This window comes from Hetaerina americana, unplaced genomic scaffold (genome assembly GCF_022747635.1).
Source record: "Hetaerina americana unplaced genomic scaffold, ioHetAmer1.1.p SCAF_7, whole genome shotgun sequence".
NCBI classification, from domain to species: Eukaryota; Metazoa; Arthropoda; class Insecta; order Odonata; family Calopterygidae; genus Hetaerina; species Hetaerina americana.
This window is the reverse complement of record NW_027287316.1, coordinates 5,743,055-5,761,919: the sequence shown is the minus strand read 5'-3', so window position 1 is coordinate 5,761,919 and position 18,865 is coordinate 5,743,055. Positions and strand designations below refer to the sequence as shown.

Sequence of the window (18,865 nt, the reverse complement as noted above, 5' to 3'; positions counted from 1 at the left end):
CTTTGAAATACGAGATGGTGGGACCCGAAGAAAACCGTGCTGGAAGAACCGTGTCGGGCCCGCGGTTCGAATTAATTGTAAGAGTGAGGGCGCCCTTGGAAGGCAGATAGGAAGGAAGGCATCGGATGCCGGGGGATGGACCGCTCGCAGGGGCCGCTGGCGCGCTCCCCCCGCAACGGACAAACTCGCCCCGACCCCCCCTGCCTCCCTGAGAAGCCAGAGCTCACAAAACACCGCCCCCCCCCACAACCCTCCCTCGCACCCACCCCGCCCGGCCGAAACCACTCCCCCCTCCGAAGAAAAAAGTAATAAAGACACTAGCCACAACTTCCCCTTCCCTCCCATCCTAACCTCAAGCCTCTTCTCCCGTGCATGAGCGCAGAAACACACTCTCCTTCCCTCTTCTTCCTCCCACTCCTTCCTTCTCTCACTCCCCTCCCCACACTCCCCCTCGGAGACGCCCGCGTGTGCTGCTGGCTGGCTCTGCGGGCAGTCGCGTGGCTGGGTCCCACCAAGCAGCTTACACGCCACGAGTGAGGCGCGCCGAGGGTTGAAGAGGCCACCGATGGCCTCGCCGTCCCGTCTACTGCGGCCGCCGACAGGCCCCGGACTCTCGTGAGCGGGGCGGGCATCGTCCTCTGCCGGCGTCCCACCCGCGGCCTAGAGCCCCTGGCTCGCTCTCTCTCACTCCGTCGCCCCGCTGTAATCGACACCTAATCGCTTCCGCCGGAAACAATCGGACCCGGAGTTGACAGGGTTTTCACTCGGGCGAATCTTTCCCGCCAGGACACTCGGGATTGTTTCAGCGCTAGCGGTACGCCCCCCCGCCCATTTGACCCCCGCGCATGCGTTCTCCCGTGTCCGTGGAACAGCACGCGGGGATGTCACCCTCGTGAGGTGGCGAGATTTTAAGGGAGCGAATTTCAATGAAGCTTCCGCGAGGAGTCCACTAAAGCCTTCGGTTTTATCTCGGTCGCCAGTGAGACACGGGTGGGCTTAGTGTGGCGATTGAACGGCACAGTGAAAGCGGCTGTGCCCCCCTTTGGCAGATTTCTTTGTTTCGTATTAAGATGTGCACAGATGGTTTCACTCGAGGAAGTGAATTCACGTATTACTTTTAGGAAACACAAATAAGAGAGACAAAAAAAAAGGATACGAGCGTATTATCTTAGCCCGATTGATTATCGGGAGAAAAGAAAAGCAAAGAAGGGAACATGGCCGTGTTATGGGCCCGAAGGCCCCCTTCCGGGCCATTCCCTGGAGGTCTTCCTGGCTTGTTTCTCACGTATTCCATCCTTTTGGTCCTAAAGGGTGCGCTGCAGGAGCTGAAGCTCTTCGGAGACCATCATCTGGCCGAGGTCCGCTGCGAGAACAAGTTCGAGGTAAGTGCGAGTCATTATCGAAACGTCGTACGAAGGGGAGAGTGCTTGGTGGGAAGCGAGCGTGGTTTTCGGGATGCTCCCGCAGCCATTTCGCTGTTGTCCCATCGACCAGCCCTCCTTCTCCGTTCGGGCAACCCATTTGACGGCCGAAGGAATTCTCTCGTGCCGGCGAAGTCTGCTTCGAGGGAGACGAACCTCGCGAAAGTCTTCCGGTCGTTTGGTCCTGAAATTTATCCCAACTCTAGATATGCTTTTGTAACTTGTTCTTGAAAATGCCATTCTTATTACTTTAGTTTTTCTGTAATTTCACTTCGTGTCCAGTATAATCAAGACTCAAGTTTGGCGATTCAATCATTAAACATTTAATTGTATTTCATAATTATTAATATCGTATATGGTTGCTTGAAATACATTTTGGGAATTTTTTCGGAATTATTCATTGAAACGTTTGTCTTGAACAAATAACTCCACGAGTCATTAAATGAAGGACACGATGTACTTTTCCACTGTTCTTTCGATGACGCCTAAGCGTTGAAACTAGTGGTACGAAAATAAGGAACGGTGGAAAAATACATTGTGTTCTTCATTTTATGAACATGAACTTGCACAAAGTTGAGTCAGAAACAATTGAAACTCCACGAGTACTTGATTTTCCTCGAGTGACATCTAATGGCGTGACATGTTACCACGTCCCATGCGTCAATGAATGTCAAGAAATGCACTAGAATTTAAACTATTATGCCATGGCAATCTTTATCATACAGTAGCATGCCTCCGGGAACTGTCTACGGTTCATCACACAGTTTTGCAAATTCTCTAAACGGTTTGTCGACCGTAAAATTGACCCCCCCCCCACCCCCCGATATGGGGCTGTAAATTTTATTGATGTCCTATTCTCCACTCGCATTGTGCACGGCACAGAAGAAGTAACAGGAAATTGGTTCTCTCTCATTGAGCACCATCGGGGGCGGCGTCACTTCCCGAGGTCGCTTGGGTCGTGCATAATGCCGGAGCTGCGGGGCTCCGGACTGAGCTGTTAATTTCAGCGAAAATAAATGAAAGGAACATTAAACTGCTACGTATAATCTCAACTTCCATTTCGTCTTAATATTTCTCTATCGCGAAATAAATAATTCCAGAACAATGATTGATTCACTTAAACACGTACAATTTATATGAAAAGTGAAGGTATGCAATTTCTCGTTTCTCGAATTCAGTATCGATTTAAATTGGTAATTTCCAATTGACTATCGCTCGGCAACTTTCTTAGGGCACTAATTCCTACCGAAGAAAGAATTTCTTCCCAGAGAAATTCCTCCTGAGGATAAAGTAGCCATATCAGATGACCATAAGGCTACACAACGGTGGTGCGACACTTGCCAATTAGAATTCAACTTGAGGGGTGCGTAGTGGTGAATTTTTGGAATGGGAGTAATTCTCTCCAAAACGCCTACTGCATCGAGATCACTGAAATAGAAATGTAGACTCGGTTAAATACTTACCCTTAATCACGACCTCTCCTGGGTGAAACACATACTACGGGGAATGTGTGGACAAGCTAACAAAAAATTAGAATTTATTAGAAGAGTATTGGGGACATTTGATGAAAAGGTTTAAGAGATATAGGATTCTCATGAAATTGTATTGATTGTCGAATTGGATCGCTTGCTGCGGAGAGGAGTTAGATACATGAAACGTTGTTATGATAAACTCAGTAGCGTATCCAAAATATTAGAGTAGCTGGGCTGGGAATCACTCGAGGAGCGAAGCTTAAATTGCAGATTGAATCACTTGCATTAATTGGAAGGACGTCTCTTTAGCAGTGATGTTGAAAACGAATTTAAAGTCCCGTCGTACTGCGGTAGAGGAGATGTAAATGAAATTAGAGAGATTACGTGTAGAATAGATAGAATAAAGATGCAATTCTTCCCACTGACGCTAATAGATCAGAATAATTTTCCCCCTGGTCGACTAGGCCAGGGGGAAATTACGAGTATATTGTGCCAAAAGTAGTCTGATGTATAATCACCCCCTGCCACACACCCTGGCGGTAGTGACTTCCAGGGGTAACATTCGTGAGTGAATGAACGGACCTCCATTCCCTCTAGGGTGTTCTCCACTGCCAACTCTCCATCTTCACCCTTCCCTGTCCTCCTTTCCATGCCCTCTCGCCCTCTGCGCCCTCTCTCGACCGTCCACCCTCCCCTTCCATCATGGCGGCCGTTCATTGTGGAAACTCGAAAGGGTTTTGCACAATCGCCGTGGGTTTCCGGATAAGGAGAGGTGGGGATGAGGGGGAAATCGAGATTCGCGTCCGGCCGACGACTATCGGGCGACGCGCGGAGATCGACGAAGCACGTCAACTCCTCCCAGGCGATTCCACCGGTGCTCGGGCATTGTTGCGAATCTCCATTAGCAGTGGGGTCTTTCACGCCCACCCCTCCCCCTCCGATTATTGGTCTGAGGCTCTTGGAGTGCCTGTCATTCATTTCGCAGTGTCCCACCTCCGATAGAGATAGGGAGGGCAAAGGCTCCGAGTGCATTCAAGAGTTAACACGGAGGATCGTCTCGATACGGTTGTTATTGCTTAGGATCCGGAGAAAAAGTAAACATTTTTGAAGACACCATTAATTAACCAGTTTGGACGGAACCATTTAGGTTTCCATTTTTCGTATTTGGTTTCCGATTACGACCAAAACATAAGAAAGGCCAACTCGGAGACTGGAACGAATGTGCTTTTTCGCAAGTGTTCTGCTCGGGTTTGTCGCTATTTCGCATATACGTCAGCAAGAATCGCAATCGGATCGTCTTTGGTGATATTTTTGCCTAATTCTGCGGGTTGAAGTTTATCGTAGCGGCTTCATTTTGAGAATCAATCGACTGAGATGCTCTCGAAGGAAACTTAACATTTTTTTCAAATAAGATGAATGCGTTTTAGAGAGTTAATGAGTTAAAGTTTAAAACGTTCCGTCCGTTCAGCTTACGCGTGATATTTCTTTAGATTTAACTTTTTAGATTAATTCAGAAAATACTCATGATCAATTTAAATTATTTTGAATTTGGAATTGTTCACCGTATCGAAATTATAAACAGACGAATATTCCCTGGCAACGTGAGAGCGGTGTTAGCACTGCAGTCCCATGAGAGGAGAGAGACTCCTTTATGTCTCATTTCTGTCTTATTTTCACCTCAGAAATTTACGGAATGTAATCATTTGAAATTATTATACACAGTCTCTTTCCTTGGTACTCATTTTGCGTCCATAATTATACAGATTTCGAATATACTCTATAGCAAATGTAGCCATATTATTAATTGCATCCAGTGAATGCATTTCGTTTTAATTTTATAAAAGTATAAATAATTCCCTCAAACGCCAAATAAATACATTGTGTACTAATTTTATACAAGTATAAATAATATTCTTACGCTTCAGATAAATCGTATGTGCAGCTGTTCACAACATAAAATTTCCAAATCGAATATGGCGCGCAAAAATGTGCAATGTATATAAATACATGCATTACCTAGCATGGCGTAAAGATTGTGGGTACTCAGAGTCGCAGGCTGTACTATAAAGATGCATTAAGCTATCAACTGTTCAATCGTCTGCCCAGGGGGGGGGGGTTGGATCCAATTGACCCCCCCCCCTTCTCGATTTCCAGGCGATCTCCATAATGCTCTGCCTGGCCTCCTTAAAACGCGCGAGGGAAACTACCGCTCGAGTGAGGAGGGCAGCTTTGGCTTCAATTGGGCCCGATCGCCACGGCAACGGAAACCTCAAAATCATGAAGTTAATCCTTATATCATTCAGGAGATACTTTTTTGGAAATCGCACAGTCGTGTGTGACCACAATATTTGAAAAAACAAAGGAATTGGAGAAGTACGGTTCCCACAATCCTAAACTCTTTATTTTATTCGTAGTGTGCACATATTATTAATTCAATGTATTTGAAAAAAAAATCTGAATGGGTTGCTTACTTTTTATGCGGATTGTTCCATTACCGTATTCGGCCGTTTTTTTTTAGTGTTTTAAGTAAGCTAATTTTGTTCTTCACTTGTTTTTATATTGAAATAAAATACATTTGTTTTCCATGCAGCTTGACAAAGGCAAAACCCCTCGGGCGGTGAAAAGACATATTGTTTGTGTTAAAGTATGATAATATATCACGAACGGACGGAGTAAGTAATTTGACCGGATAAAATATAATTTTTCGCTTTGCTCTTGTTGGTGTTGAGCGTAACTTGAGTAGGGGATGGAAATCTTGAATGGGGAAAAAATTATGCATTTTACATTAAAAATGACTACATCGACGCAATACCAATTCTAATTACCTTATACGCAATCGCTGTCATGTCTATCATGATCTCTAATGGTACGAGGAAAAAACGACATTTTACATCTATCTGTTCTACAATATACGAGGGTCATCCGGAAAGTAGTACCCTTTCGTGCCGCATGAAGTGCTGACGACGCGAGTAGCCGCTGGACGAGGTCAGATAGCTTCAGTGGCTTGTCTGCCTTCTCTGAGCCAAGTTGCGTGACGCTAGCATTGCCTGTGTTGTTTCTGTGATTGTTTACAATGTTTAAAAAAATTGAGAACGCCGCCAGTTGTGAAGTGAGGGCAGTGATTAAATTCCTCAATGCAAGAAACGTTCGCCCATGTGATATTCATCGCCAATTAAAGGAGGTGTATGGAGACAATGTAATGGACGAGTCGTCTGTTCGGCGGTGGTGTCGCAACTTCAACATGGGGAGGGGGAACACACACGACGATGAGCGTTCGGGGAGACCGTCTGTCATTACAGACCAACTGGTGAGCTCAGTTGACGAATTCGTGAGGAACGATCGGCGCGTCACAATTGATGACATCTGTGAGCATTTTCCCAATGTTTCTCGAACAATTGTTCATGAAATTGTTAAACACCATCTGCATTATGCAAAAATTTGTGCAAGATGGGTCCCTCGCGTATCTCAATGAGCTGGCGGCGAAAGACTATGCAGCAGGAATACAGAAACTTGTCACACGTTATGACAAATGCCTTAATTTGCTTGGAGATTATGTTGAGAAGTAGTTTAAAGTATCCTCTTTCAAATAAAATTTTTTATGTTTGTTAATATTTACTTTTGTGTCTTTATTTCACGAACGGGTACTACTTTCCGGATGACCCTCGTATATCTCCCTGAGTTTACGTTGGTGATAGGAACGTCCATAGTAAGTGGGGGCCTGTAATATGTCTTTAACATCTTAAGATAAGTAATCTGCCTCAAATTTACGCAGCAAATTTACCCTGCATTAAGCCTACGGTCAACTAGTGGCTCCCATCCTATTTCTTCCAATAGTGTCGTAATACTGTTCAAAACAACTTTTTACAAACCTATCTGCTATTCCTTGCCCTCGATATAGTTCCAAAATTAAGCCTACTTCAAGAGGATCCCATAAACTGGCGGTATACTCAAGGCGGGGCCTAACTAATGTGAAATAACAAAGCTTCCCGACCCTTTACTTGCAACTCCTGATTATTCTTTTTATGAATCCTAACTTTTTATTCCGCAGATTTCACGAATGTGTTTGCCCCAGGACATATCAGTAGTTACCGTTACACCATCAAGTATTTTACTGATTCCACGTGTGTTTTATTGGTTCCCTGTGTAGTGTACGTGTTTTCGTGTGAAATGATTTTCCTCCAAAAATGTATTGAAACACAGTTATTTTAGCTCCCAGGTCTCGCCCCACACTTGGAATTCATATAGGTCGTAGCTAATGGTACACTGTCTTCATATCTGGATATTTTCCTGTATATCAAGGTATCGTCAGCAAATATACGGAATTTTACTGGAAACCTGAAAACCCGTAAAGGACGTCTCCAGATAAGAACGTGATGCAATTGATTCTTCGGCACTCAATGTGTGCTCAGAAAATCGAGATTGTAAGCATAAAATGTGCCTGTTCTAAGCAATTCCATTTTATATAAGGCTTTTCTACTTCAGGCTTAAAACACTACGACCCTAAAACAATGCAGTTCATTCTGACGAGAAAGATAATTGAGTGTAATTTGGACGCTACACTTTAAACCGGTTTAAATACTGAACCACATAAAACATGCGACAACTAAAGAACTGCAGATTCTTGCAAAATACGTATGCACACTGCTAACGTTGGAATCTTCAAACTTGAAATATAAATTTGTTTGAAATTTCACCTGCCTCATTATTTTCGTGTTCACATTTTGGCGAGACGAAAATATTAGTGTGTTGTAATTTGCTAAACGTTATTGCAATAGTTTACACGACAAGAGCAATGTTGAGTATCCTGATTTTCTGAACCATTTAAAACGTTTACAGGAACCAATAGAATTTCTGAAATGATTGGAATGTCGCGGAAAATTGAGTCATTTATCAAAGTCATATGAATTTCCGAAACAAATGCAAAAGTTAAGTTTGGAAATCCCTGAGATAAACAAAGGGCTGGCCACAATCCATGTGGGTCAACATAACATTGTGTTTTCAATCGAAGGACTGTGTTGTGGCAGTGCTCCACATATGTCTACTATCCTCTTCCCTGCCTCTTTCTTAATTCCCTCAGAGCTCCTCGTGCCGGCGTTTCCCATTACCTTTTTTTCATGCTTCAGTGTAGGCCTTCCCATCTCATTCCTCCTCCCCACGTTCCCTACAGTGATGATCTTCAGTAAACTATTATACCTCAGGATACGTCCAATCAGATACACTTTTCTTCATGTAAGTGCCCTACATAGGCTCCTCTCTTCAACCACTCTTGAAAGTACTTCATTTGTTAATCCATCCATTTTACATTTAGCATTCTTCATTAGCAAACACGTTTCCATCGCCTCCAATCTTTTTATTTGCTGCTGTCCAATCGTCCAACGTTATTTTCCGTAGGGATTATTATCATTAGGTAATCTACCCGTTAAGGTAGATTTTTGGATGGACATAATTACTAATTAAATAATTAGTGACCCCTAGCAAAACACAACATCCTGACGCCATATATAACTTTTACTGAGTCGATTCCTTCCTAAGAGTACTCTCCAATCTATCATAGTACTTTTTGCCGCTAGCAGTTGGTTCTTCTGACAGAAATCCTTCCTCACAATTTCATTCCGTTTCCCATCCTGCTGCCAACAAGTAGCTAACTACTTCCCTTTGATATAGTGTGTCTTTACCTGGTCTTACTTGGAGATAATTTTCCTTAAATTCGACTACAGGTCATTACATACTATATGTTTTAATCTCTTTTATTTTGAGGTTTTCCTTTTTCATGGGCTTCTTCACATTGGCTGGAATCCTCTTAAGGTTTTCTTTCTTCTCTGAAAATAGGACAAATGTCATTGGCAAATACCAGCACACTTTCTCCCTAAACACCTCCTCTTTATCTTTTCCTCATTCTCTTGAATCGCCTCCTCAATACATGTGCAAACTAAATATCAATCAATACTTACTGGTCTCTGCATAGAGCCTGCATTAATCTGTCTATGTAGTTCAATACAATATTCTTGAGGACACGTGGCATAATGTTCCAGTGCACTTTGTCAAGGCTTTCTCCAGATCAGGAATATGTCCATGTCGGTTTCTGTATTCTCTTCTCTACGAAGAATCTGGGAGCGAGGATTGGCATTCATTTTCCTCTACTTCTTATTCATCCAAATGAATTCTCACCACTTACAAGTATACCCTTCCACTTGCCATTACGTCATTTCTCGCATTATTCTAGACACGAAGCTTCGATTCATGAGTCAATAATGTAGAGTTATTATTCTGAAGGTTCCACATATTTTTACCTCTTTGATGCAGGGACTACACGCACACGTTTACGTATATCACATACATGTCACCTATTAAGTTGCATAAATGTGTCAAGATCATATTTTATGGTGGTTGTGTTAGTTCCACGTCCATATCGTTGATCCTTGATGTCTCATTTGCCTTTAAGTCCTTTACTGCAGGGTCAAATGGAGAAATAAGGATGTAGACTTCTGCAGCGTCTATCGTCGGCAGTATCCACTTCCAGCTTCTTCTCCTTTTCGGACATGAAGACCCTCAAAATTCCCCTTCCTTCTCTTCGCTCTTTCTTCATCTTTATTATTAGTTATAACAATTCCATATTCCCTGTTTCTAAGTACGGCACTCCGACTAAAGCTAGATAATTGACATGTGGCACGCATGGTATTGTTCCAAAATTAATATTACACTTCATTTTCGATTTTATTTTGTTGAGTTTGACTTATTCAAGATGCTTTTACGCAAATTTTAGCTCGTTCAAAATTCTGTTGGTATCAACTTAATCTAATTGGTTTCTATAGCTATGCAAACTTAATACACTTCGGAAACACAACGGCCTTCTCAAATTTTTGTAGTTTTCTGTCAACAGAAAGAACTAAAATCGGAAGGAAAGATTTTTCAGGACGGGTGAGACATTTAAATCATAGATGATATTATGCCTTAATGAAAATGCTCTTTGTGCCAAAACGGCAGTATTGCTTTATTAATTACACTAGGTTCTTCATCATTGGAAGAAAGAAATAGTTTGAAATATCCGAGAGCATATCATATCGTTTTTAATAGATGGGGAACAAGGAGTTAAAGCCAAAATCGAAGTTTATTGTAATTTAAAGTCTCCAAGTCGTACATAATCTCCTCCAGTTTGATTTAAATGCGATGAATTGAGTCTTCTCTTTGCTAACAGGGATCATTAAATCAGCTATGCCCGTAAAAGTCGATTTTAAGAATAGATAAATGATTGTGATTGGTTATCCATGCTTTCTTCAAAATGGTCGTCTCTGCGATGGCATAGAAAACACCCCTGTGGGGAGTTAATTCATCTTTCGATGAATGCCATTCGGGACGAAGGCGTCATCGACGGTCGAGGGCCACATCTGCAGGATCCACCGGGACAAAAGAGGGCCCAAAAGCGCTCCCGCCCGCAGGTGGCCTGCCCGGAATATTCAATTGGATAAGACCTCAAGGTGGTTCCACTCAGAATCTCAGAACGCGATGGGAATACATTCACTGGGTGCTAATCGACAGAGGGGTTGTTAAAGGAAAAATTATCCCCCATTTATGCCTGCGAATGCGAACCATGAACACGAGTGAGTGTTTGCGTTCTACTTGATCGATTGGTCATCAAAGTTAATCGCTCGTTGATTGGTGTGATTATAGGAGAATGTTTGATCAATCTTTACGACGCAAAGCGCTGAAAATATTTTTTATCGTTCCTCATCGTGACTTTTCGTCCTATAACATGATTATACAAAATTGATGGCATTGATTTCCGTCGAAATTCTTTAACACGCGCTCTCTCTATTGTGCAGGTGAATTGGCACCTAGTGCTGCAAATGGAAGCGATTCGAATTATTTTCGCTATTATATGTAATCATACTTGTTCGCAGCTGTCACTGTGCCTTTCGATTGCGTTGGTCTAATGGCCTGGCTCGGGCCGGAAACAACAAATACGTAACAATATATACGTTAATACAATACGTAACAACAAATACGTTAGTTTGATGGGATAAGGTAGTCTCTCTTCTCAGGCTGAGACCCTTGAAATTCATAACTTTGAAGGGACAAAGGGGCCAGAGCCTTAAACCCCGAGTGCTACCTGCAAGAGCCCTTGAGGATCTGGTAGCTGAAAAAAATCAGAACTTGGACGAAATTGATGTTTTCCGTAAACGTTGCCTGGTTTTGGAGCTGGGTCCTTCTGGCGAAATCCCAGCGCTCTCCTCACAAGCCTACCTCGTCCGTAAATGAGCAGGATATTGTGGACGACCTATATTATTCTCAAGGCTCAAATGGATAAATAAGATTCAAGAAAGATTGCTGGCCGTTAAGTTAAACTTGGCTGCAACGATTTTGTGAAAAGTATTTTTCCAGGAAGAATGATTGATTGCTGTTAAACACATTTCATGCATTGAAAAACAATTACATTTTCATCCCATAATGAAATAATCAGCGAATCAGGAAGGAGTTTTTATAAAATATTTACTTCATTCACTAAATGAGATTTCCAGCAAATTCTCCTCCGTAGTACATCATTACCATTTGATAAAATACTTTTAATTAAGTTTATATTTGGCAATTAGAATGCAGAAATGAATAATGAAATTTATTTCAGGTTTTAAATACAGGTAAACTTACGTACTAGTACCACTTGTAAAGATTTTTCTTACACAATGCTAACGTTTGTGGCAAATGCCAAAGTAATATGCCCAGAATCTGGTTAAAAATATATATTCGAAATTCTAAATGTGCACTAAAATGCAACAGTGTCATTGTGTAAACATCCTTTGCCTCCTGGTCAAGGCATATTGTTTTTATTCTCTGAAATTGTTGCCTTGTATTGTCACTGAAAATTTGGCGATGCGAATGATGTGAGATAAACTCGTCCCGGAGGTCACGACGGACGACCCAAAGCAGAGTTGAATGTCTACGTGCGAACACTTTCTGCAACGGTATCGCGATGATTCCCCAACCCCCTTACAGTCCCGACTTGGCACCAGAAGACTATTTTCTAATCCCAAAATTGAAATCCTCCCTCATAAGGACACCACCACCATGAGAGTCCACCGTAAGTGCGATCAAAGAAGCTAGCAGGCGTACCCTTCAAGGACCTTCCGGGATCCGTCTACCAGGGAGCCTTCGAGTTGTCGAAAAGCCGCTGGCAAAAGTGTATCGACGTAAAATGGATGAAAATTGAAGCAATTTGAGGCATTGTAGCAATATCTGAAATAAAGCTATTTTTACGAAACTTTTCCCGATACTTTCTATAAACACTGCGTAAAGCGAAGAATAGTTTTCATAGTACATTTTATTAAAAATGATGATCAGATCCCTCGTGATTTTTGGGAAAATATAGATCAAAGCAGTGTTTTTTTACGGTTTGTCTCACCCTTGAAAATTTAAGAGACCAGGGAGACTATTGGAGACCCGTGAATGCATCGCAATGATGTGTTCCCAAGGATTTGGAAATAACGAGACGGATTGGGATGTAAATGTAATGTTGGAAAAAAGTAAAAGTTTTGTTTCGTATCAGTATTTCTAATGCGCTGCAACGATTTTGGAGGCTCCAGAGAAAACATGTACCGAAGACCTGGATTATGTCCTTAAAAGATTTGTCAAAACTTTAAAGAGGATCCGATTCGATCAAAATTCGTTCGAGTGAGATTAGCTTAAAACCAGACACTTTCAGTCACTTGGCTAAATTTAAATTCTGACTTCGAGGGAATTATTAAGAGCCCACACTGCCGCGAAAGGCATCCGGGTGACGGAAAGAAATATCACCTCAAAATCAGTGTTGAACATCGTTATGCTGTTGATAGCAGGAGTAGATATTGTCATTGCCCAATTCTACGATTTAAACCCGGCATAATGTACCCTGCCTCTTAGCTGTATAGATTTAGTATGGACTTGTTGCTTTATTTGAATAATGTATTAATTACATTTAAATCATTCCGAAACGTATTTATGCAGATATTACCGCATATGGCTATTTGTTTACCCACTTTCACTATTCTGAGCAAAGCCGAAGAAGTTGGACAGGAGCCGGAAGGGTATGTGCCCGCTCATTTCGGGTCCCTGACAAAACCCCGTCATTGGAGCCCGCGTATTGTCCCGAAGATGCGATCCCTCTCCGTTTAGCATCCCTGGCTGTATGATGTTCGAAGTTATTGACGCCTCGAAGCGAAACTTTCGTGGTAGGAGAGAGCTTTTGAAGGGACCGCACGGAGGCGTGATATAGGTTTAACGTGTCTATGTCAGTAAACGAAGGGAGGAGGGTGAGTGGTCGTGAAAAATAACATAATTTCAAACCCCCCCCCACCCCTAACCTCCCTTCAGTCTCCCCCCCCCCCCCCGCCACCGGCGCACACTTCGCTCATCTGAATAAGGCGTTGGCCATCCGTTTCCAAGAGATTATGCTAATTCAGAACTGCCACAATGGAGAAAAGAGGAGAGCTTGACGCAATCATCCTCGGGAGGCAAATATTTTTAGGGCCTTAAACATCCTTCTCTTCCACATCCCTTCGGGACCGTTCATTTTTTATTACGGCGATTTTTATTTCCATCGACAACCATTTATTAAGTTGATAATCTCTCTGCTTTGTTTGTTTCCATTCCCGTTGGCGCTCGCGGGGAGAATGTTGCTCTCGGTTTCTTTTGTTCGGTAAATCCTGCTTTTGTGTATCGCTAGTTCTTCGTTTGAATCACTCATTATGGCACAGGAATGATGTGGACGGCTCATATTTCTTAAATCTCCCGAAGACTGCAATCCCAGCTCTCTCTCTCTCTCTCTTTCCATCCCGGGATTTTTTTCCCTTTCGCGCGATGCTGGCATTAAAATTGATAATTTGGTCATTTTCCTCTTTGGGATCGTTTTATGCTTTTATAACGCTTTCGTCTCCGTTTCATTTTCCTTTCTTGTCGGTTCTACTTTTTTTTACCGTTTATGGTGTAAAAGTGACGTATTCATCCTAAATTAGCACGGATGCTAGAATGGGATGCAAATCTCGTGTTCACGCCCTTTCGAAAACTCGACTAAGAAACTTCATTGGATGAAGCTGCGGATGGGACTGTTGCGAAACGTAGCCGACTGAAATAAATGTCATCATGATTGATCTCTTCAAGTTTCTCCCGCGAGTGAGGGAATGCTGATAGCGTGGAAGATAACATTTTCGGTTCAAAGGAGATCGATGCATTGCACAGGTTCTATGGAGTTGTGCGTGTGTGTGTGTTTCTTTCTCGCACGCACTCACTCGCGGGGTATTCACGGTGGCGTAGGTGACAACGGATGACACGCGAGTCGGAACGATGGATACTTCCGACCGCGGGAGTTTCCTGTTTTCGATGTGCATCAATATTAATGAGAGAGGCGGCAGCGGAGGCGTGCTCTGCGTCAGGGTGATTGAATGAAGGCTTTACTTCGCGATCACGAGCATTCATACGATAATCTGGAGTTTTACACTTCGTTGATTTCTCATTTATAGCAATAACATGCCAAAAAATCGTTTCCTTTTCACGAATAGACCTTAAATTTATTTTTTTAACCAAAACCCGTGTTAATTTTACGTGGATATTTCCAAAACAGCGTATCATCATGTTCGGCATTTCAGCTTTCCAATCAGTATTTTTCCTCATGTATACGCAGTTGAAATGGTTTCTGTATCTTTTACAGGTCCATGAGGGAAGCATATTTTTAAATTCATCCGAAGAAATAATTGTGTTGCGTTATACTTTTTCAATTCATTCATTGCACCCTCTAATGTTTTACGTTCAGGCTAAATTGAGAGATACTTAACGTTTCCTGGTAACTTTAGTGAATCTTGAATACGACTCTTTCATCCTTTATATTTGTTTTTTTAAATATTTTTATCAAAGTTTTTGCTGAGTACTGGAAGGTGTTCATATTCACTCGGATTGTATTTCCAAGTAATGTTTTTTCAAGTTTCCGAGTTTCGTATTTTTCAGATAAATATAATTAGACGCACATTGGAGTAAGGCTGTGATCAGTGCGTGTCACTTACGACTCGTACCCAACGTCCTGTCCTCAAGATATACCAAGAAATAGATCATTTGATATATTTTTCGGTAAACCGTTGAAGTTTTGGGTTCAAGTTAGCGTTTAGTTCTCTTAAGCCCCACTGGAGGGCATCAGATATTCTGGAGAATCTTTAGACACACGTCTTGATTTCATCTCTCCTTCACAATTTCCATCCCTATTTCTAAATTCTCTCGGTTGAAGATAATCGCGAACGTAACGCGTAAGCTCCAACTAAGAAGAATAATCGTTCGCGATCACTCTTTGGACTTAAAACACTTGAATATGTCGAGAGCTTCATCTCTGATCGGAGACCATATCAACAATACTTAAAGATTGTATTTAGCTTTGCAGCCGAACAAACCGTGTAACATTTTTCACGTTGCCATTTTGGATCTCCGCTGAATGATAAAGAGTCACAGAATATTGCAGTTTTTTTGCATGCAATATTTTATAATTCACAACCAGAAAGCATGACATAAAAACAAAAATGATGCGTTATGCAAACCTTTGCGTGGTTTGCATTCTTCTAAAGTATGCTTACGGATTTGATTCTCGAGAATGGTTGGATTTTCCTGCGTCATTACCGTCCGTGAGTGGTCCTTGGGAGCAGGCCACAGCCTTTTTTTTATTCATGCGTCGAACAGATGATATTCCACTTCGTGGATCCCTCGTGTCTTCCATCGGGAGTCGGCGAGTACCGAACAGCGTTTTTACCCAGTATTGCTTAACCACTTGATTTGGACGTGACCATGTATCGTTCGATCACGTCAAAACTACGCGCTGATCGCAATGTTCGGTCGCATTCGAGAATTAAGATATATGTATGCGGCGCATATTTATAGTGGTCAATTTGCTTCGTGGTCCAAGAGAAACTTAAAAATGTTAACTTTTCATGTGACCCGTCCTTGCAGGAGCAACAAAATATCCAGCAATAAATAGAACCAACTAAATATCCTTGGCAACATTAGGTCTGTATTATTTATATCTTACATTGGTAGTATACATGGCATAAATCATAGGTCATTGGATTCATGCCAGATCTCGCTCGCTGTCACTGCCTTTTGCGCACGCCATAGCCGCGAATTAAGGGACAAATGATTAATTCATTCATAGTATCCATTCTGGTCGTCCGATAGTAAGTACGTATAATAAGGTTACGCTGAAGTTAGCCGTGCGTCGTCAGCCAAATGCTGTTCTTTCCCTCTCGTCCCAATTCGATCTGGAACACTTTCGGTCTCGCCGCCGCCCTCCTCCCGCCAGTCTCCGCGGTTCTAATTCCTTGGTCCACCCACGCGAAATTTTCTCAAGACGTCTAAACTCCTCAGTCCTCCCTCCCCCACCCACTTTCCCACCCCACCCCACCCCTCCCCTCCACACCCTCCCCTCTTCCTGCTTTTTTTCGAGCCCCCCACACCCACCCCCTCCCTTTGAGGCGGGTCCCTCCCACACATGTCCGTCGGTTGCCTCCTCGACGCACAAAGCCTCCCACGGTTTTCGGCACCGCTGGCTCTGCCGCAAACCCCGCGCCCACGGCCGCCCTCCGCCCCGCCCGCACCTCGACCGCCGCACTCGGCCGCTTGCTCTTAGCCCGTACGCCGAAGGGGCTTCTTGGTGTTGCCATTGGCTCGGTCTCCGCATTTGTCTCGAAGTATTGATCTTAATTCGTTGTCCTCATCTCGGGTCGTCAATTCCACGTGACTCTCCAGCTGAGATTACTATTTCAGGACTCACTATGTCAACAGTACGGCTACAAGAATGCAATTTTTAAACTTTTTCTCGACCAATACTCAAATTATTCAAATGCGATCGCATCCAGATACGTAAGGAGTCGTTGCCAATATTTCACTGACCATCCTTTCGACCTCACAATTAATATGATCTCCATTTTCCCTCAGTCGTTAAACCAATGCCAAGGAAGGCTTCGTTTTAAAGGCAGTGACGACCACTTACTTCCATTCCATCATCCGTGAGGAACGTAGTTTAGGCCGAGAACGATTTGCTTGTATGCGAAGCGAGGGACGTTGAAACTTGATATCCCTATCATAGGATTTGGTAAGTATCTTTAATACCAGCGGCAGTTATTCCATTTCAAGTTCTCTTTTAATGAATGCACCGGTATTCTTAATAATCCGTAAATCATAATTCGCAAGATTCCGAGTTGTCCAAATGCCCTTAATAGTTTGTGGCGACGTATTGGTCGTATGCATGTTCCTACGCCAAGCATCTCCGTGTTTAGAATGTTGTTGAGTTGGTAATTCTTTGATAAAAACACTGGAGTTTCTGTTCTAATTGCGGGATCACCTGTAAGACAAAAAATATGTAATATAATGGCTATATTTGAACAGAGTTGATTATTTTATTCAAATACTTATTCAACTACAAGAAAGTCGGTTTGGTAGGTGATGGTAGACTTCATCACCCAGTAGTGAACTCGACGGCGTGTGAAATTCACACATCAGAGTAGGGGGGCCAGTTCCTTTCCCTGTACCGGTTATGGTTTCCCAGGAAGATCTGGTACCCGAAAAATCATATAGCTTGGGTGTGCATATATATATATATATATATATGCATATATATATATATATATATATATATATATATATATATATATATATAATGGGCTGACACAACATAACACAAATAGAAAAGAATAGACACATATAAAAGAACACTTACACGGTAAATTGTTCGAGCTTTCGGCCCTCTCAGAGGCCTTCTTCAAGAGAGACTCTTGAAGAAGGCCTCTGAGAGGGCCGAAAGCTCGAACAATTTACCGTGTAAGTGTTCTTTTATATGTGTCTATATATATATATATATATATATATATATATATATATATATATATATATATATATATATATATATGTATATATATATATATGTAGTATATATGAGGAAGAAGTCTAGCCGGAAGACTTCGACTTTTAGTTCCTATTCCGAAAAAGGTTAAGGCTACATCATGTGAGGACTACAGGACAATAAGTTTGATATCCCACGCAGCTAAAGTTGTTCTCAGGATCATAAACAAAAGGATAGAGAGTAGGGCAAATGATTACTTAGGGGATGATCAGTTTGGGCTTAGGAAGGGAAGAGGTACGCGTGATGCCATTGCAGTAATAAGATTATTAATCGAGAGGATTATAGAACACAACCACGAGGTATTTGCCTGTTTCGTAGATTTCGAAAAAGCGTTTGATAGAGTGAATTGTGAAAAACTAAGGAGTATATTGCAGAAAATAGGAATAGATTGGAGGGAAAGGAGGCTAATCCGCAACCTATACATGTCTCAGACTGCTCAGGTGCGAGTGGGAAACGGGGAGTCCGGTTGGGAAGTGTTAGGAAGAGGTGTAAGGCAGGGTTGCCCATTATCCCCGTTGCTGTTCAACCTGTATGCAGAGGAAATGATTAAAGAGGCATGGGAAGAACTGGAGGTAGGAATGAAAGTGGGCGGGGAATTCGTGAAATCAGTTAGATTTGCTGATGACCAAGCTTGTCAGTTAGCCAAGGGGTTTCAAGCATTGCTTAGTGAATTGGAAATTCAGTGCGACAGGTATGGGATGAGAATCAATATTAATAAAACAAAGGTTATGCGCTTTTCTAGAAAGATAAAGGCTAAGCCTAAAAATAGGAGGGCAAAAAGTAGAGCAGGTAGAACAATTTACGTATCTCAGTTGTGTTTTGGACCAACACGGTCAAAGTAGTAGGGACGTAAGGTGAAGAATTGCGCTAGGCAAAGAGGCTTTCTCAAGGAGGAGGGAGTTGATGGCGGGGACGTTGAGTAAGGATGTTAAGAAAAGACTCGTAAAAACTTTGATATGGAGCGTAGCTATGCACGGCGCGGAAACGTGGTCATTGAAACAGGAGGATAGACGCAGACTGGAGGATTTTGAAATGTGGGTGTGGATAAGAATGGAGAAGGTAAAATGGACAGA

General features: G+C 42.4%; 1 protein-coding gene across 7 annotated transcripts in view; it reads left to right on the top strand.

The window, feature by feature from the left end:
- The first annotated feature begins 518 nt into the window (after window positions 1–518).
- The window catches only part of LOC139696143 (collagen alpha-1(XVIII) chain-like), a 333,407-nt gene continuing 315,060 nt past the window's right edge, over window positions 519–18,865 (top strand). For 6 of the 7 annotated variants that reach the window (XM_071594747.1, XM_071594744.1, XM_071594745.1 and 3 more), the window contains exon 1: window positions 821–1,382. In XM_071594747.1, coding sequence (XP_071450848.1) covers window positions 1,215–1,382 — 168 coding nt within the window. In that variant the 5' untranslated portion in view covers window positions 821–1,214. The other variant, XM_071594749.1, reaches the window with a different exon arrangement.